The sequence below is a fragment of the Homalodisca vitripennis genome, chromosome 4 (genome assembly GCF_021130785.1).
Source record: "Homalodisca vitripennis isolate AUS2020 chromosome 4, UT_GWSS_2.1, whole genome shotgun sequence".
NCBI classification, from domain to species: domain Eukaryota; kingdom Metazoa; phylum Arthropoda; class Insecta; order Hemiptera; family Cicadellidae; genus Homalodisca; species Homalodisca vitripennis.
This window is the reverse complement of record NC_060210.1, coordinates 76,792,464-76,813,186: the sequence shown is the minus strand read 5'-3', so window position 1 is coordinate 76,813,186 and position 20,723 is coordinate 76,792,464. Positions and strand designations below refer to the sequence as shown.

The 20,723-nt window shown below is 35.2% G+C and overlaps 1 protein-coding gene across 1 annotated transcript; it reads left to right on the top strand.

The window, feature by feature from the left end:
• Positions 1-2,505: 2,505 nt before the first annotated feature.
• LOC124359555 (beta-galactoside alpha-2,6-sialyltransferase 2) lies at positions 2,506-20,164 on the top strand. The gene is made up of 6 exons (XM_046812402.1): positions 2,506-3,113; positions 5,392-5,570; positions 6,972-7,312; positions 12,817-13,016; positions 14,803-14,977; positions 18,170-20,164. The coding sequence occupies exons 1-6, from the start codon at positions 2,934-2,936 to the stop codon at positions 18,409-18,411; spliced, it is 1,317 nt and encodes a 438-aa protein (XP_046668358.1). The 5' UTR covers positions 2,506-2,933; the 3' UTR covers positions 18,412-20,164.
• The last annotated feature ends 559 nt before the right edge of the window (positions 20,165-20,723 follow it).

Sequence of the window (20,723 nt, the reverse complement as noted above, 5' to 3'; positions counted from 1 at the left end):
TGCGAAACACACCATGTGGGGCTCTCGGCTGTGCAATCCCAGAGGCCGTAATCTCCTCAAGACTATCAACGACAATAACTATCAATATTTTTCTACGGGAGAACCGACTTATTGGCCTACTGATCCCTTAAAAATTCCTGATTTGCTTGATTTCTTTGTGACTAAAGGTATTTCTCAAACGTACACACGTGTAGAATCTTGTCTTAATTTATCCTCAGACCATTCTCCATTGATCTTCACTTTAAGTTCATCTGCCATTACTACAGAGGGTCCACTGCGGTTAAGTTCTAAATATACTGACTGGGACCAATTTCGATCTCTTCTTGATGAAAACTTGCATTTACACGTTTCCTTGAAGACAAATGGTGAAATAGATGAAGCTGTTGAATTGTTTAACAGGACAGTCCAGAAGTGTGCTTGGCAATCAACGCCGTATCAACGAAATGGAACCACTAATGGCCTGAACTACCCTCTTAGCATCAAGAAAAAGATTGCTCAAAAAAGAAGACTTCGTAGGATTTGGCAAAATTCCAGGAATCCTCGTGTTAAAATCAACTTCAATAGAGCGGCGCGGGATTTTAAACGTTTGTTATATAACTTCAATAATGAAAGGTTTCAGGTTTTTACTGCAAGTCTAACTCCTACAGAAGACACGAAATATTCAATGTGGAAAACTACTAAACACATGACTAGTCCAAGAGTGCCGATTCCTCCGATTATCTTGCCAGGTGGTGGCTGGGCCAAGAACAACAAGGAGAAAGCTGAAGTATTCGCTACGCACTTACGCGATGTGTTCAAGTCCAGTGACTCAGCTCAAGCTCCTGACCCAGAAATTGAATACTTATTAGAATCACCTACCCAACTATCACTTCCTGTTCAGCCCTTTACTCCCTCTGAAGTAACTGAAATAATTGTGAAACAATTGAAGCCGTACAAAGCTCCTGGGTACGACCTCATTACAGGAAGGATTTTAAAAGAACTGCCGAGGAAAGCTATTATGTTTTTGACTTTTGTCTTCAACGCAATATTGAGAATTGAGCATTTTCCAGCACAGTGGAAATTATCGGAAATAGTCAGGGTAGCTAAACCTCGGAAGCCTCCACATCAGGTTAGTTCTTATAGGCCCATAAGTCTATTGCCTGTGACTTCAAAAGTTTTTGGGAAGCTTTTTCTAAAACGATTTCAGCAAGTTATTGATAGCGGCAACCTTATCCCCAACCATCAGTTTGGTTTCCGCCAGAAGCACTGTACCATTGAGCAGATTCATTGTGTGGTCAATGTAGTGAAGGAAGATCTGGAAGCAAAAAGATACTGCTCGGCTGTTTTTCTTGATATCAGTCAGGCTTTTGATAAAGTTTGGCATGAGGGTCTCCTGTATAAATTAAAACGAATTGTTCCTCATTCTTTCTTTAATGTCATCAAGTCCTATTTGTCAAACAGGTTTTTTCGAGTCAAATTTCAAGACGAATACTCCGACCTCCACAAAATTGAGGCGGGCGTTCCACAAGGCAGTGTATTGGGTCCCATCTTCTACACCCTCTTCACATCTGACATACCTGTACGAGCCGATGTCACCATGGCCACCTTTGCTGATGATACCGCTATACTAGACTCTCATGAAGTCCCAGGAACTGCATCCCAACGACTACAATCTGAGCTGGATGACTTGTCGGAGTGGCTTGTGAGATGGAGGGTGAAGGTTAATGAAACCAAGTCCACTCATGTAACTTTCACAACAAGGCCTGCTAACTGCCCACCTGTCTCTCTTAATAATGTCCTCCTCCCCCAATTTGAAGAAGTGAAATATCTGGGTATGCATCTAGACCGAAGACTAACTTGGCGTTCTCATATCTGGCACAAAAGATTATTTTTAAACTCAAAATTCAAAAAAAATATCCTGGCTTTTAAACAAGAGGTCGAAATTATCATTAAGAAATAAGTTGTTATTATACAAGGTGATTTTGAAACCTGGACTTATGGTATACAGCTTTGGGGTACAGCCAGTAACTTCAACATCGAAATTCTCCAACGTTTTCAGTCTAAAGTCCTTCGGAACATCCTGGAAGCTCCGTGGTATATAACTAATCAATTAATACATCAAGACACCAAAATTCCCACAGTAAAAGAGGAAATAACTCGCTACAGCAAGAAGTACCAAGACAAGCTGTATTCTCATCCGAACTACCTTGAGATGAACCTGTTGGATAATAGTGCGTCAGTTACACGTCTGAAGAGACACTCAATCCTGGACTTACCTCTTAGGTTCTAATTTCAAACTTTCTTGTTTATTTGTGTTAGCTCTATCGCTGGATAGAGTCTAACTCGTGTTAATTTATTATTTTATCTCATTTATTTATTGTTCTAAGAATGTCTGAACAGATTGTAAATAAAATTGTCAAAAAAGAAAAAAAAAAGATTGAGGACTGACGGACAAAATTCACAAACAAAGCTGACACCAAACTGGTAAGATGTTAGAGAACATACGAAAAAAGTTGTGTCTATAATCATCACTGCTAAACTGAAAGAGAAGAGACTAGAACTAGACTGTACTGTACTATCAGTGTAACAAGTGTCGGCGTTTAGTTGTTGAATTATTACATTATGATTTACGAATGGCTGAGTCTATGAGAATGGATTTACATTAACTTTGTATGAACGAAACTATCATAATAAGATGTAATTTTTGATTGCGTGTTTCTTAAGTTATATAACCTGGCAGTTTCTCAATTTTTTGTTTGTAAACGGTATAATTTTATAAACCTAGCTTGTTTCTGCAATATTTTACAAGCTATGGCAGCTGTGAAAATGAAAAATAACAAAACAACCAACCTATGCACAATAGGCTAGTAATTTCAAAAGAGCTTGGAAATGAAAAATAATTATTTTTTCTTGCGTTACCTATCTTATTTATTGCTAGTAAAATTGTAGGTATAATGAAGGCCATTGCTGTTTCTGTGTGGATTTTTATCAATTTGGTGTTTTTTGGTATGTGTGGATATATTTATTTATTGTGGTCCCAGTATTGGCATTATATATCAAGGCATCAACAACACTCTGATAATTTAGGTCTAGTTAGAAAATCTGACAATAGACCTCTTGTTGATTACTTTCAGGTAAGCTCATGACAATTTTAATAAGAATGCTTCTCAGAGAAAATGACCTAGCCTAGTCCTGATGCCATTGTAGAAATGTGTAGGCACTACTGTAACAGATGTTTCGTACTATGTACTCATCTTCCCGAGAGTATCTGTTACTGCTAACAGAAAGCACTGAGTACAGGTTACTCTTATAGGTACCTTTATGATAGATAGCCTATAACACATACTTTCCACCGTTACCACCAATCCTGATACAAAATACTTGGACTCCTGTAACAGTAACAGTAACAGTAACTGAAACATGTACCTGTATCATTTTAGGAGTATTCTGTAATGTATGTTTCTAAATCAGTTACTCGGAGTACAGGAAAAAGCCACAATAAATAGTAAAAATTAATCCCATACAATCAAACTTTATAACTATGTTAATTTACAAAACTCTTGGCACAGCACATATATAATTCAATTTTGTTAATATATATGTATATACACACACACACAAAATTTAATGAAAGTAAATAAAAGTCGTTTGACAGGTATCTGGCCTTCCGATCATATGTTAGTTTGCTTATTTAAACGCATATATGACAGATACGGCCAAGTAGAAAATAATTGAATCGTAAAAAGTAAGGGCTCTGTGGTGTAATGGGTAGCACATTCACTCGGCAAATAAGAGATCCGGGTTAGAGTCCCGGCGGAGCAAGTACTATTTGTGATTCAATGTTTATTGAAATTATATATATACACACACAAACTTCTTTGTGTGATAGTATAGTATTCATCATTTCAAACAAAATGTCATATAAACATAGGTCAAGAAATGTCACATTTAGCCGCTAACCACCATTTTTTTTTTTTTTTTTTGTAATTATTGTTTCTAAAACTAGTCTCTCTAAAGAAACCAAATTTGGTACATACGTTTGAATAGATAAAGAGGAAAATTATTATGTTATTTCCTTTAATATTACAAAAATGGCGTCTGTTGAAAATGTTTTAAGTCAAATAACAAAAAACCAGTAACGCACGCTAGACACCAACCATTTGAAATCTTGATAACAATTGTACTTTTGCACAAGCTGGGAGCACAAAATATGTCTCAGTTCAAAGTTATCTTGGGAGGTATTTGAGAGGTCAATAATGTACAGGAAGACTTATCTTAGTAACATAACAGTAGACTAACATACTAGAAATTGTAATATTTGTCATGAGTACAAATAGTTTTAATTTTGCTGTCTGCTGTACCACTGTAACGAAAAACAGATCAAGTACTTTGTTACCGGTATTTGTAACTGTTACCAGTAATAGCCAGGAAAGTACCAATCACAAATAATTGTGTCCACTAATGCGGGCTTTGACTCCACTCTGCACTTCGAGAGGGAAAAAGAAAAATATCCCTAGAGATGGTAGATTAACTAAATTCAATCTCAGTCTCATATCACATCAGCATTCTGACCTTGATGTTTATTGCATTGATTAAATCCCAACAGGTGGAGATTATACTATGTTTATGACTGTGATATATAAACTCATGGTCAAGATCACTACAAAATTGAAATAACTCCAAATTGGAATTCCAATTTATAATAACTCATTCATGAGTTATTATAACATTTTATATTGTAGCTGAGTTCGGAAGGGTTGTTCAATGTGAATGTTGAGTTTAGTTAGTGCACTATGAGAATACCTCTTGCACTATATTTTGTGGTCTAGGTGTTTCTGATGTCGAAAATATGTAAAAAGTTCATTTGAGCTTCTTTGTCACTGATTCTTTTTGGATCTCTTCAGACAAACAACACTCCAGATTCCAGGAGTCAAATCTGTGATAGTGTCAGATTCCAGATGTTGCACTAAGAGGAAGGTGAACTGGAGTTAAACTCAACAACATGCACATTTGCTATTGTGCCCAAATTTACTTTTATACACAGAATAGGCAATACAAGTACGTTGTTAATAAAAATGAAGTTTTACTCAAATTTAATGACACGACTTCCAATCTAATAAAGCAGCTTAATCTTTACTCTCAAGTTCAAAACTGCGGGACAGGAAACCTAAACATCATCAGAAAATTTGCATGGTTATTAATTCCAACAGAAGCAAAGCCAAAACACGTTTCAATTTTTCATAAATTGTTGGTGTATTGAAAGCTAATAAAGTTTATCCAGATTACAATCCCTCACATGTTAATGAATTTGATTCTAAAAAATTCCATTCTATACCAAAATTGGTGTAGTTAGTTTCATTCTTTAGTCTTTACGGTTTTCACTTCAATCCTATAAGTTTTTTAAATTTTCAGGATACCATTCAGTTAGATGAACGTATAGAACATTTGCCACAAGATTTAAACTGGGGCCACCAAAAAACTACTCCAGTAATTGTGAGGAGAAAAAGCAAACCACGTTTCACCAAAGTACGGTTCACTGACCCACCCTCAGCAGCAATACCTTGTGGCCCCCAGTGCAACAGTAGCAACAAGTGAGATCTTTAGAATAAACACATTGTTAGTTTAGTATGCTGTTTCCTTCATTATTTATTATGTTACAGTACTATTTATCCTGTAGATAACTGAAACATATATACTGCTATATGAGGTTGGTCTGAAAAATATCCTGTCTTGACTGTGTAAGAACATGAGTCGCTCAGTAGCAACCGCACCCTTGTCTCATTCAAAGTACACCCATCCACAAGCCACTACCATTGTCCAACATGTCTAGAAACATTCCTTAAACTATAGTCTTTGTACACATTTTCCATATCAAAGGAATTTTTAATTTTAATTCCCACAGCCAGAAATCACATAGAGCTGTGTGAGCTATTTGATATTGTCTTTCACTAAAGAGTACTGGTTAAGATCTGATGAATGATCTGGTGTGTTGTCATCGTGCAGAATCCAATCACTTTTTGCCACAATTCAGGCCATTTCCTTTGCACTGGTCTTGTAGTTGTCTTAGAACGAAGATAATATTTATTGTTGATTGTCTGACCTTATAGAGCATATTAGTGCTAAATAACACCATCCTGGTAAAAAGAACTGTCAGCTCCAATTTTGTCTTGTTTTTTTATTTTAGTTTTTAATTTGTTTACTGTTGTTATTCATGAGTCTTCAACTGAAGATTGAGCTTTTGTTTCAGGATGGTAGCCATAAATCCATGTCATAAATAACTTTTCTAACTTTTAATCATATCTCAGCTGTTGGGTTCAGATTGTCCTATGCAATTTCAATTTAGCAAGTCTTTCGTAGTCCGGTTATCCTTCAACAGCCAAGGAACAAATTGTGCATAAACACAGTAGTGAGTTGCCCTCCATTAAAAATGTGGCCATTAAAAAATATATTGAATAGTTTATCCATTTTTTTATCTGAGTACCACACAGAGAGATCATTAAAAGCTCTTTATATTATAGAGACTTACTCTGAAGCAGAATGACCAACTTTTTGACAATACAATGTAAATTCCTTGTTAAAAATGTCCAGTCATAGTGAAATACGTCACAATCACATATAGTAACTTACAAATCAGACTGCTGTGATTCAGTAACCGAGCAGAGTCCAGTGAATGCCACGGTGCGGTCTCAAAAGGGTCCCCCTTCATCAACATATCTGGTTGAAGATGGTCGGTTGTGTAACAATTGGCCAGCAAAGGATTGTGGAATACTTACTGGGTAAACCTTGTATGTTTTCACTTAATAAACCTTTTAAAGTGTTGTGTCATAATAAGTTATTTGGGTTTCTGTGCTTTATTTATCATGTAGATAGATTTACCTTATTTCTTTGTTAAATTTTTAAACTGTTGGTTATAAATTATATTAATAATCTTAATAATTAGGGACAGATTATGAGGCATAATTATATTTATATTTTGTGTCTTTATTTTTCAGATTGACTGCGTTTAAAAACCAACTGATCGTGCGGCTTCGCAGGGTGTTGCATGAGGAAAGTAATGTGTTCAAATCTCGAGCAGACAACCCGTACAGCGTGAGCTACAGTGGGCGGCGTGGTGTGTCTGCTGGCACTTCCCCACAAAAGCTGGTGTGTGACTTGTATAGGTCACTGCCTCACGTGCGTACCATTACTGGCCAGACCAAACCTTTCGCAGGGACAGAGCTGGGACAAGCCATACCTTCTGCCCCGCTCTTTGCTACTAACGAACGATACAACAACTGTGCGATCATTACGAATGCTGCTTCTTTCATTGGGTCAAATCTTGGTCCTCTTATTGGTAAGTGCTATTTCAAGGTCTTTCAAAAGCAAAATATCAATGACTGATGGGCCGATTCCAAACAAAATTAGATTTTTAAGCCAAAATGTTATATTGATTCCAATTCTTGTGTTAATTGTTACTAAGAAATAAGAATATAGCCTGATTTTAAAAACTCACCATTTTAATTAGGGTGATTTGAATACCAATTCCTGTATCAATAATAACTAATAATAATAACTTAATATAATTGATAACTAAATAATAACTAGATAATTTAGAAAGGCTAGGAAGAGCAGATTCACCTTTACCAGACTGGAAGGATGTTCTCTTTTTTACTCATAGACACATTAAACTGAACACACACTGTATGAAGAAGATGAGAAATATCCTTCTAATCTGTTCTTCTTGTCTTGCCTATATTCTTGTGTTAAAATTTGCTTTTTCCCTTATTTATCATAAATATAAACTAAGAATAGCTTATTAACTAATAAGCTAAATCAATTTGTTTTGTTGCCATTAAAGCAAATCTAGTTATCAAGAACGTCAGCAAAAAATTTTAAAACACACCATGATGAAACATTCTAGTATTCAGTGTGAGTTAAAAATTTGGATACACTCTGTTTAGTTTTGATGGATAAAGATGGAGGGATGAAACTCAGGACACCTTTATAGGAAATAGAAATGAACTTTTTAGTCACTGTTACTTTGAAAGGTCTTGATAAAAGAAGACGAACAGTGGAGTGTAGAGCTTTCTATCTCAACCCAGTACAAAATGGCAGCTCATTGAAATTAATTAAAAATTAACTAGTGGACCTATGCTGCTCCGCAGCTTTACTCGATATGGCAATTAGTGGGGGGGGGGGGGAGGGACGTAATTGTTTAGCTTGTCAAAGGAGAAAATAGTATATGAGGAGTAACATACTTAGTCAAGAAATCAGTTCTCATATTTTTAATGTCACATTTTTTTGACAATTGTCCTGTGCTATTTAGTAATAATTTCATTGAATTAAGGTTTCTCAACAGCATTAGAACTGTACCTTCCTACAAAGTGAACTCATGGGACAGTAAGCCAGTAATTTCAAGGCTGTTTAAGAATTCTGTAGGAAATTGTAGCAGTTAACTCTCATCTTCAGTTCTCACAGTCATGTAGTTCTGGATTAACCTGGAAGGAGATCTAAAACCCTTTTATTGATCGCATTGCAGTGCTAATTCTAAGGTGGCAGAATTGCATGGCTTGAACCATAGAATATGTCAAGAGAGTCTGAAATGAAGGGCAAAGGCAACTCTACTAAATTGTCATCATTACTAGGGTATTGACCATTACCAATTTCGAGCAGGAAGTTAGGAAATTACATTCATCGGCGTTAGCCCTCATATTTTTGGTGAGTTTGAAAACTTTAAATGACCATCTTTACTGTTGCAGCACTAAATGCCTGAGGTAGAACTGGCAATACTTGCCAGAAATCTCCTCCTAAGATGACGATTTTCCCACCAAATTATGCATTCTTTGTTTGAAGTTTATTTTTGGCGATGGTAGGATTGTGAGGGAAACTGGATTTTTTGCCATCGTTCAGTGAAACAAAAGAATCAGTAACACTACGTTTCGAGATCTGCAATCTGATCTCTTCTTCAGGTAAACAACTAACCTAATACATAATTACAAACTAGGTTAAAATAAACAAATCATACCAAAGCGTAGTGGCACGCCTAAGTCAGGAATCACAACCACCTTGTTGTGTGTCAACTTCACTAACTCTAAAACATGCACTTAATAAAAACTATACACCTCAGACATATTGTGACCTGTATGCTGTAGTTCAGTTTTAATTATTAGTGTTGTGTATTGTATGTTAGTATTGTGTGCGTGCCACAACGCTTTGGTATGATTTGTCCGGAAAAATCCTGTTTCCCTCACAAATAATACATTGTTATTCATTATATCTTTCAATAGTCAATTAATACACCTAAAGGAATGTTTGTTGGCAGTACGTGCTTCATCCCAGTTGGTTAACTTTGCAGAACGAATTATGGCGGCTTCTTTACTACTCAATTTCAAACTGGATACAAAATTTTCATGTAAATTTAGTGGTAATTTGAATTGGCTGTGAACTGTATGGCCACGTGGAAGTAACATAGCAGCAATTCCAGTCCATGCTACTGATATAACATGCATGCCTAAATCGGTACAATTCCAGATTAAACATCTATACACAAATAATTTTTCCAATACCACCTGACCCATCTATAAAATATGCTCTGCAAACACTTGTAGAATTGTCTGTGTTGTGGATTAAGTTGATAACTTTGTCTATCAAAAATCAATGTTCTTCATTCCCTGAAGCCATCATTTGCATTAGTTCATCACCTCAATGTAACTTCCTCCATAGTTTGAGGTAATTTGTCAATAGTAGGTAAATCAAAGGTTGACAAAGAGCAACCGTGTAATTTTAGCATTTATGAAATGTTTTGCAAAGGTAATTGAAAGGCTACCTCAGATGTGTAAAACTTGAGACATTGCCTCTCTGAAGAGATTCCATAAATTGAAGGCATTTGATGGACTCTGAAATATACATATGCAGGCAAATAACTGTCTAAGCTGATATGGCATTTGAAAGGAAGAAGCCTCTTCTAAAGCATGCTGCCATTCTACATCATCCAGTATCAATCCTTGGAAAGTGGCAGCTGCTTTAAAAGTAGTGTAATTTACATTTTTAAATGTCCTCATCTCTTCAAAGCTTGTAGAGCTCCTACTACATGAAGCAACAATACATGTAGATGGTACCACTCTGAATCAGAAGTTGAGACAATGTACATTCGGCCTATTGTTTTTGTATATAGTTTACATTTATAACATTGATTTTTACTTTATACATAGTGAACTGGCGTTTCAGGATAAATGTAAGGACTACGTAGGATCGATGTTTAACTTGAACCATGCCATTAAATGCGTATTGCGTAGCTCTGCTTGGAATGATGCTTCCTCGGGAGCATTATTTTTGAAATAAATATTTTGAGAATTAGGCAAATGAAGTGGTAACCTAACTACAGTATGCGATTGATCATGCATGTAATATACAAACATTCTCCAAGCAGCCTTACTTGGTCCAATATATCGAGCGTTTAATAATACATTAATTTCATCATGATTGAGCATATCATTTTTAGCAGCTACTTCTATATTACAGCATGACCTTTATAAACATACTTTTGGATATACTTGATAGAGCAAACAGATCTCCACATTGATGTGAGCGTGGAAGTATAGCAAGAGGAATGGATTATATGGTACAGTGAACTTATAAGTAACATCAACAAACTCTCCATTAATGCGTTTAGTTATGGTCGTGCCATTATCTATTCGTCTATAAAGTGGATAACCATTTTATTTTATTCCTCAATGAAAGATTTTGGATTTTTATTACATTTTCCTTTTTTCATGCAAACACAGGAAGGATTGGGATGACTTGATTTGAGATGATTCATAGAGTTCTCTATTTGAAGGATTGGGAATTTCAGCAGATACAACTTTGTCAATGTCCTCTGGGTTCTTAAACTCAAAATGATCTTCCAGTGTAAAAAGCAGGTGAATGTGGGGAATTCCAAAGTGTACAAAAACACTTTAAATTTTCCAGAGATCTCCACTTTACAAATTAGTCAGATCAATTCTTTCACTTTAACGTAAAAAACATGACAACCGTAACTTTGGAATTGTTGATCTTATATATGCAGGGAGTGCATCCTTGCTTGTACTGGGGGTGCATCCTTATTTTACTGGTGCTTTTGTGCAATACAATTATGCACACAACTACATCTTTATAAAATATTAGTCTGAATTATATTTATAGGATTTCCAAAAATGTCTTGTATTTAAATACAACAAAAATGGCAAAGATAGTATAATTTATTCTAAATTATTACAAATACAGAGAACATAGAATAAACATCAATGGGGACATTAACTGGTGGTGTCTAGGCTGTTCTTGTAATGCATCAATTTGAACTGTTAAAAAATAATTTAAATTCTTAATGACAAATATACTGTCACGATAGATATCATCTAGTCACAATGAACGCCCTGAGTAAGGTAGCCAGTACTCCTTCATTGTCTGCGATTCACCGTGCTTCACCAGGTCTTCCGTGACCGGTGCACCCGATGATATCTGCACCGCACCTCTTTAATTACAGAGTTTCTTCCTAAAGAAGACATTCAATATGGCTTATCAGACTGAAGGTATCCTTTTGAAATCCAAGGAAGAACTAGTCGTTCGAGTAAAAGAAGTAACATTTCTCCAATTAAATTTATTTAGTAAAATATAAAACCTAGCCCAACAATTAAAAGAATCCAAAAAATTCCTGAACAAGAAAGAAACATGCTCAAACTTAGAAAAGTGTGCAAGAAAAATTATAAAATCAGAAGATGCAATTACACAACATCCTACCTGTATGAAATGTAAAAATATTTCAAGAGGAAACAGAAGACATAGACACCATCTGTATAATGGAAGAATATAGAAATGGAAACTCTACATCCCTGTCTATCCAGACATTGTTAGAAATAGATACTCACTTCTGGGAGAATCAAATTGTGTGTTGCTGGAAGAAACAAAATAAACGAAAACACAGAGCACCACTAAATGAAGAAAAGAAAGGCGACATTATTAATAAACTTAAAGAGAACTGTAGTAATAATTCTCCACTGTCCACAACACCAAATAAAACAGGAGTCAATATCAGTATATTTGGAGAGAGTCATGCAAAAAGTCACGATGAAGGCTATGGTCATCCAAAAAATCATCTAGACTGTACAGAACCTGGGGAATTGAAAACCGTGCTTTGATCAGGAATTTGAGACAGAAAGGCCCTTTGAGCCGGCACATTGTGGTGATGCAACTTTCAGTCTTTTTTGGTGTCTGGTCGACAATGCTGAACCCTAATTTGAACACAATCTGTATGTTTAAATCTTTCATAATGATGACAGGAAAAATAGTTTTCTAATGTCTAATAACTGTGACAATAAACAGGCACAAAATTGTTCTGTGATTCAAAGTTCTTTCATTTATGTCACGTTTTCATCTGTGGTACTCGTAGATGACCAATCGCCTAGACAGCTTCGTCGTCTACCTATTTCCAGCCTTCCAAGAAAAAGGTTTACCATAGGAAAGTGTTTTTATCCAACAGAATATCTTTAAAAGCTATCTTAATCACTGGAATAGTTTCTACCACATTCTTGCCAGTTTAACTTGATTGCTATCCTTTGCTTTACTACTGCATTTAGACTTTATAAAACCACTTCTACGGAAATTCTGATCCTTACTCTTGTACTAAGACTTATCCCCGATCATCTACAGTTTTATGATGGTAAAAATATGATTTGAAGTTTCTATAGCAGTGGCTAAGAATGATTGATGGGAGTGGGTTGACTAGTTATAGTTAGTAGCATCTCTCTATCTTTATATTTAATCAAATACTTTACTCAGTTATTATTCCAACTCTTGTGTGATGTGAACTGAACACTGTTTCAGACAGCCATGACTTGGTTCTCAGGTTTAACCATGCTCCAACTTCAGGATATGAGGCCGATGTTGGTTCCAAGACATCTATACGAATACTCAACTCTCAGGTGGTTTCTAAACCACAATTCCATTTCCTTGATTCAGAAATGTATCAAGGTCTACGTCTGTTAGCGTGGGATCCTTCCAATTACACTTCCTCATTACACCAGGTACAGGAAAATCTATGATAGAGAAATCAGAATGTACATGTATTCGCATTTTGTTTACAATATAGATATTTTTGACACTTACCATTGTGGAATAGTACAATGCAAAAGTAATTTAAACGTGGTGTTTCAAATATTTTATCTATTCTCTTTTTATGGACAAAATCTGAAACATAAGATTAAACAACACAAAAAAGTTGACAAGCCAAAAGAACCGTAGTTCGGAATCCACCTATATAAAGCTCTGTAAAATAAAGAGTTGTATGTCCAGACTTATTGTTTAATTCCTTTATTGGTGTCTTGTATTTAATGAATCCTTGTTATTGTAATAAAACTTAGTCTGAACAACCTAAATATACTTTTTCATTTCATAATTCTATCATATTCATAATTGTATGTATTTTAAAATAGAAGTCCATAGCCTACTTAGTTTAAAGCCTTATGATGATAATATGATGGTGCCCTATGGTTCTTTTCTAATATATCAGGTTTTGCATGTATCAGAGCATTTCTGGTTCGAATTAATTATATTTCCGACACCACACCTGACTTTAACTTCGGTGCACCAGTCAAAAAAATACGACAAATGTTCCTAAAGTAATGGGAATTTTAGTTTTTTTGAAAAACTATTGATTTGTTCGTCTACATTAATGTAGTCATCTTCAAAATAGTCCACATTACTTATTATGCACTTGTACCAGCACTTCTTTCAAAGCTCAAAACACTTATCAAACTCGATCTTTGGGACAGCCTGTAGCTCTTTCAGAGTTGCACTCTTATATCATCGATGCTTGCAAAAAGGCCATTTAAGGTTCTCTTTATTTTTGGAAACATAAAAAGTCACATGGAACCATGTATTGAGAGTAGGAAGGCTGGAGCATCGATACAGAACTGTTTATGGCAAAAGATTCACGAACAAGCATAGAAGTGTGAGCAGGTGCATTGTCATGATGCAAAAGCCATTAATTGTGTTTGGCCACAAAGCCGGTTATTTCTTTCTTCGGATTGCTTCACGCGAAAGGCGTTGAACTTGTAGGTAGTACTCCTTGATCTTGGTTTATTCATGATGTACTACGTCATTAAAATCAAAGAATACAGTGAGCATAACCTTCACCTTCAACTGCACATATCAAGCTTTTTTCGGTCTTGGCGATCCAAAATCTCTCCACTGTGATGATTGAGCCTTAGTTTCAATGTCATATCTGTAAACATGTTTCATCATCTGTTATAACACGTTTCATTAATTCTGCATCGTCGTTGACTTCATTTTAGTGACTCACTGCTGTTTTTGTTCAAAATTCAACAATTTGTTTAAAAATGTTTGTTTCCAAAAACAACTTCAAACTAAATATATTTTGCAAAGTTATATGCAAAATATAATATTTTACATGTAACTTTGTCAATTATAACAAAAAAATATAGTAGATGTTTTTAATTTGTCATTGATGCAATCTGTAATTGAAGATTATAGGGTCATTTTGTCTTTGTTATCTGCATTATACTACTGATCAAGCACTGTGTACTTAGTATTTTTAAATTTAAAATGTAAACAATTGTTTCAATTTCTTTGAAGAACTTCTTCATCTGAAACATCAAAGACATATTTCAACGAATATTAAAAACATGAATTAGCTAAATTGGTTCAGCCGTTCTCGAGATTAGTACTTAGCAACATATTTAGTGCTTACTTTTTATTTTTAAGATATACCGGTACTTGTGTTTAAAAGAAATTACTTTAAAAAACTATTTGTTTTTAAAAAATAAAGCTGTATATTTGTTATATTTTCAGTGGAGACAAAAGCCTGACTTTGATGTATTTTCTCCGTACATGACTCATCGTCGGCAGTATCCCGACACCCCCCTATACCTGGTAGATCCTAGAGATCTCTGGCGACTCTGGGACTTCCTTCAGGCTCGCACTCCTGCTCGGATACGTAGGAATCCACCATCTTCTGGGTTTCTAGGTTAGTCTAACGTAATATTTTTAATTATTTATATTTCAATCCTTAGTAATTACCATAAATTATACAATTTTGTATAAATAAGAAAAGATATAAATAAATAAGATATAAGATAATAATAAGAAATAAGATATATAATAAACTTATATTGTTCCATGGATCAAGAGGAGCCAAGTAATTAATGCAAGTAATAGTCTATATCTTTTCTTTTGCTGTCTGTTTGTGTCTGCACGTACCGTCAGTATATGTCTATCAATGATCCTTTTAAATTGATACACTTTTATAAATTATTTTGATTCTGATTAACCCTTCAACGCGTTTTGCCGTACTAGGTACGTCATGACACTTTTACTTGAGATCGCGTTTTGCCGTACTGAGTACGTCATGGAGTAGTCGGTTATTTTTGTAGCTGTAACAGACGACTATCGAATGTTTTCAATGAAAAATGTATACCAATCGAAAGGAGAAGATTCAAACTTTCGATTAATTGAGTCGATATCTCGAAAAATCGATCTTTAGAAAAAATATCTGAGAAATCAGCTGCATTCAAGACGACGTCATTGCCATGCAGCCGATCGTTTGTCAGCTTACGTTTGTTGTTGTTTACAGTCATTGTTAGTGTGATGGTTATGTTCAACTGACATATTTTTGTGTGTTTTACGTTCCTTTGTTTAGTTATTATTATTAGTTTTACAAGGTAACTATATTGTTTTGAAGAAGGAAATCCCGTTTTGACAGGAACAATTTGTTGTGTTTTATAAACATGAGTTGGGGATGGTTTGTAGGTTAGCTAGCTTTTAGGGAAATTAACCTAAAGTAGGTTAATTTTGTTTAATTTGGCTAATTAACACTAACAACATAGAAGTATAATAAAATAATTATAAACTTGGGTAATTTGCTTATATTATTTATAAAACACAAAATCTCTAAAAAACCACCAGAAAAATCAACGCAGGAGGGAGTATGACCATGAAAAAAAAATAACGCGTTGAAGGGTTAAGATACAAATATTCCTAAAAATGATGGTCTCAACGCTGCCCAAAATTACCTTGATTCACGCCCAAACAATACCATACCTAGTATTAATTTCATTCTTAAACTTATGACCATGATTTTAACCCTAAATAATTTTAAATTTCAAGACCAAAATTACCTTCAAACTAAGGGAACTACAATTCGGTCACTACAAAAAACACAATATCCACATCCGTTGGTTAAACAATCAAAATTCACAACACGAAAAATAACTATTGTTAGAGCTCACTCTCTGCACTCCTGTACAGGTGTACAGTACACCAAACGGCAACAACTGGAAGGGTTCAAATCTAAAAATAGCACCCATTGTCTGCGCTTGTGCCGAGTAAGAGAAACACAGTGATAAAATATTGAAATATTTCGTCCTCACATTAAAATCCGTGACACATGAAAAATTGCCTCAGTGTGGGTAACACTGGTTTAGCTTTTTTGGTATCAATTTACAATACCGTGACCATGGAAAGGTATGTTCATTTTTTTTTTTCTTGAAAACTACAATTTTTCCTGAAAACAATAGTGAAGAAAAAATTCGTCGGCAACGAAAATCAAATGAGTTACGATTTTTTTAAATTCTCTGAAAACTCTGTTTTTGACAGTACCTCTGGCAACACTATCCATATTTGACAGTTTGGTATTACTCTGCGGCTCTCTAAATTAAAGAAGGGACGCCATTTTGAACTATTTTGTTCCTCCGTGTCTATTCTTAACCTCCTTATTGGACAGTTTCGTATAACTCCGCGGCTCTCTCAAATAAAGATGGGACGCCATTTTGAACTATTTTGTTCCTCCGTGTCTATTCTTAACCTCCTAGTTCAGTAGTGGTAATGGCACACCTTTGTGTTGGATGTTCGTTATCTTACGTGGAAGCAATTCGTAAAGACGAGTATGGAGTTTTGCAATTTTATGTAAACCACGGGGCTTATAACCGGACTAGGCGTTGTGGTAATAGGAAGTGTGGCAACGAACTCGTTGTAAACGAATTTGGGGACTTCAGTTTTCGGTGTGGAAAGTACTACAATGAACATTAAGGTAAGTGATAAGTTACTGAAATGATAGTGACTAGTACGTAAATCCTGTCAACGATGCCTGCCCGCTGCGCAGTGCTGCGCACTGCTTGCTCTTTTAGAAAAAAAATTAACTCGAGCTTGCAAAAGTCGAATCCCAGATCACGTGATGCCCCTGCTCCTTAACGCAATAATGCCCGAAAGGCATCAATATAATACAATAATATTCTTTCCCCCCAGTTTATATGCACCTGTGATAATAATACTAGGCTATAAATGCCCAACCCATGAAAAAAAAGTTCATTTTCCATGGTCACGGTATTGTAAATAAATACCGCTTTTTCTAATTGATAATTTTATTTGCTGATTGGATTGTCTTAGTGGCTGCTTATTAAGCCGCATCCCCACTATGCCGATGGAGGCCGTATGGCAAAGCCAACCGGCTTTGCGGAATGGCACAGCTGTTGTCGGCTTGTGTACCATTGCCATCCGACATGGCACTGCCCAGACATCAGTATCCATTGTCACACACTGCTGAGATGTCTTCTGATGATGATGTGTTGTTAGCAGCTGCGTTAGTTATTATTGTGGGTGCGGTTGAGCGACCCAAGTTACCACGGAGGTTTTGGATTCGCCCCAGTTTGAAAAGCCGTAATAGGTATAGTGCTAGTGACCTAGTTAATGATTTAATATTAGATGATGCCGACATATTAAACTTAGAATACAGAGCTGATGCTGGCTTTAGTCGTTGGACCGCTCCATAGCTATGCACTAGTGCCTCTTCAACGTCCTGGGACACACTGGGAAGGCAAGTTTATGTTACTAGTGCCGCGGCCTGCCGCTTGGAACGTCCTTACTACAGCCTGCCGCTTGGCTTCCTGCGATCTGGACCGACGACCTGTCGGTTTGGAATCGGCACGCGGCATTGCCGTACGGCACAATGCGGCACAAGCTGGCCAAGCGTCCATACTTGCTACTTGGCAATGCTGATAAATGCCATTCGGCATAGTGGGGATGCGGCTCTATACTGCAATCTTTATTTTCAGTAAAAGCTGTTGACAAATATTTCACTTCATATAAACCAACTCAACAATGTATTTGCAATCTCACTGTTTAGCTGGTAATTGGTAATTACAAACAAATATATGTTATTCAGGATTGGCACTACTACTGCCTCACTGCTCATATGTCAACTTGTTTGAGTATGTACCTTCAATGCGACTGACGAAACGCTGCCATTATTTTGACAACAATGAGGACGTCTCCTGTACATTTGGAGTTTGGCATCCTTTGGCTGCAGAGAAACTGCTGGCTCTCAGCCTGAACACTGCACCAGACAAGACAGTCTTCCAGACCGGCTACATCACAGTACCGGGGTATCAGACCTTGGGTTGCTAACTAGTCTACTTACATTTTCTGTTTTTTTTTTTTAGGATTTTGTCAACTAAAACTCAGTGGCAAAATAGCGATCATTGCTTTTTATTAAGCATTTTCATTATAATAATCCTAAAACAGTTGTAGCATAGATATGCAACAGTTAACATTCAATTGTTGGTGCTTATGTAACTGTCGATCACATCAATAGCAATTTGTATAATTTATAAGTTCTTTTGTAATTTACTAAATTAAATCTGCTTTTATTTAAATACTAATTGAAAGGAGAAATACAATAATTTGCCATACTTAGATTTTGAAAAAGGTGTGTTTTAATAATCTTCATAAATTGGAATGAAAAGGGTATTTTACATTAAAACTCTACTGTCAAACAATAGTACGTTTGCAATAATTTAATGAGTTGTTGTGTTAAGTTGTTTAGTTTCAGTAACAAGCCAACATTAACATTGAACAGTAAATTCTATCTCTGGAGACTGCTGCTATCAAAATTAACACTTAAAAATTGTCTATGAGGTATTTTGAATTTCCACAATTATATTTAAATTCGAAAATATACCGGTTAGCTATTTATATGTCCCTAATCTTCGCCATTACGGTACTCTCTTACATTTTATAAATGCAAAAGTGAATTTGTTTGCTTCTTACGCTTTCACGCTTTAACTATTCAACTGATTGTACTGAAATTTTACATGGACATTCTTTTGGTCTCTGGTTAACATATAAGCCTATTCTTCTTTTGAAGAGAATCCCACTGGTTTCTATAGTAGCAAAAATCCCATCTTGGTCTCTAAAGTTGCAGTATAGCAAACAAATATTACAATTCGTAAGAGTTTGTTGAATGTAATTGACTTTTTTTATAAACATCGTTTTTTGTTAGCACAACCATATATTTAATTAATTTTACAACTATTTTAAATTTATTTATATTTATAGTGTGAAAGCATAGAGTAAGCTTGATAGCAACAACACTTCTTATTTCAACCGTTTCAACCAAATAGCAAAATTAAAACTTTTATTAAAAATATACTTTTAACTGTCCTTTTTTGAAAATATTGAGCATACAGTGCTTCGTCAGTACTACAATGCAGATATAAAGGACAAAGTATTTAACTTATACTCTAAATTTAAAGACTGTTATAAAACCCATTTTTGTTGTCTTTTGACAGAAGTAGGCTTCTCAGACCTGTGTATGTGTATATATTTTCTTTATCGGGAAACGAGGAAAAAGCAACTATGAGACAAAAATACTAAGACTGGAGTAAATTATAATGGTCATAAATATACACTTTTTGACAATTTTCTTGCTCATGGCAACAAGGCAAACTTGACATTGCCGTTGGAAGTATAATTTACTCGAACCAGAAGTGCTCATATACTTGCAAAGCCTTAAAAATTGCGTGCAAAGCTGTGGGTATCTACTAGTGTTGGTATAAAATGAAATCTTTTGGAAGTTTTTTATTCCGAGAAAGATATTAGTAAGAAGCAGACTTGCAGCACGTGAGATTAAAATAGTAATTTAAGGATGGGAATAAACTGATGAAATTGTATTGCAGTCAGTTTTTTTTCTCAGGTGGAGAATAACCATTTCAAGTATCTTGTATCAACAGACAACTAGATAAAGAGACTGAAATTCACAAATTTCTGCCAAATAATCTATTTGTTTTTTGCAGCTACGAGGATTTATCATGTACACCAATTTATGTGTATGCTTAGTTTAAGTGTATCTACGTAGGAAAAATATATTGTAAAAAAATTATTGTTTTATGTTTTGAACTTTCGATACCCTGCCATTTCAACCTGTACAACATTTTGCTAGCTGACGATCGATTTTTTTCTTATGGGAAGAAAAATTCTTGTATCATTTTTAAGATACGGTAACTAAAGTTGTATGCTTATATAATGAAAATCAGCTCTCGGTTCCTGAACTATTACTTTACAATTTATATCTGTTAAACTTAGATTTTTTTGTGTAACCTGTATAAATTTAAAATTTGTGTTTTCAAAATAGTCCATTGATGATTACTATTACTCTTGTTAAAACAGTTTATATTTTTGTCTAAAGCTTCAATATTAGTCAATCAAGACTCCCCGTAGATATGCTATATGGACCTCTGTGTGCCGGCTAACAGCAGCGCTGCGGCAAGGCACGGATGTACCACGAATATGACATGCTGTGTATCTCAGAAGGCTTTTATGTCACTAAAAGGTCATGTGTACACTTTATTAAACTGTCAATCGATCTTCTTGTGCATTTTCTCAGTATATATCAAAAATACCAAAAAATAATTGTTTATCTCTATGATGAGTGTTTGGTA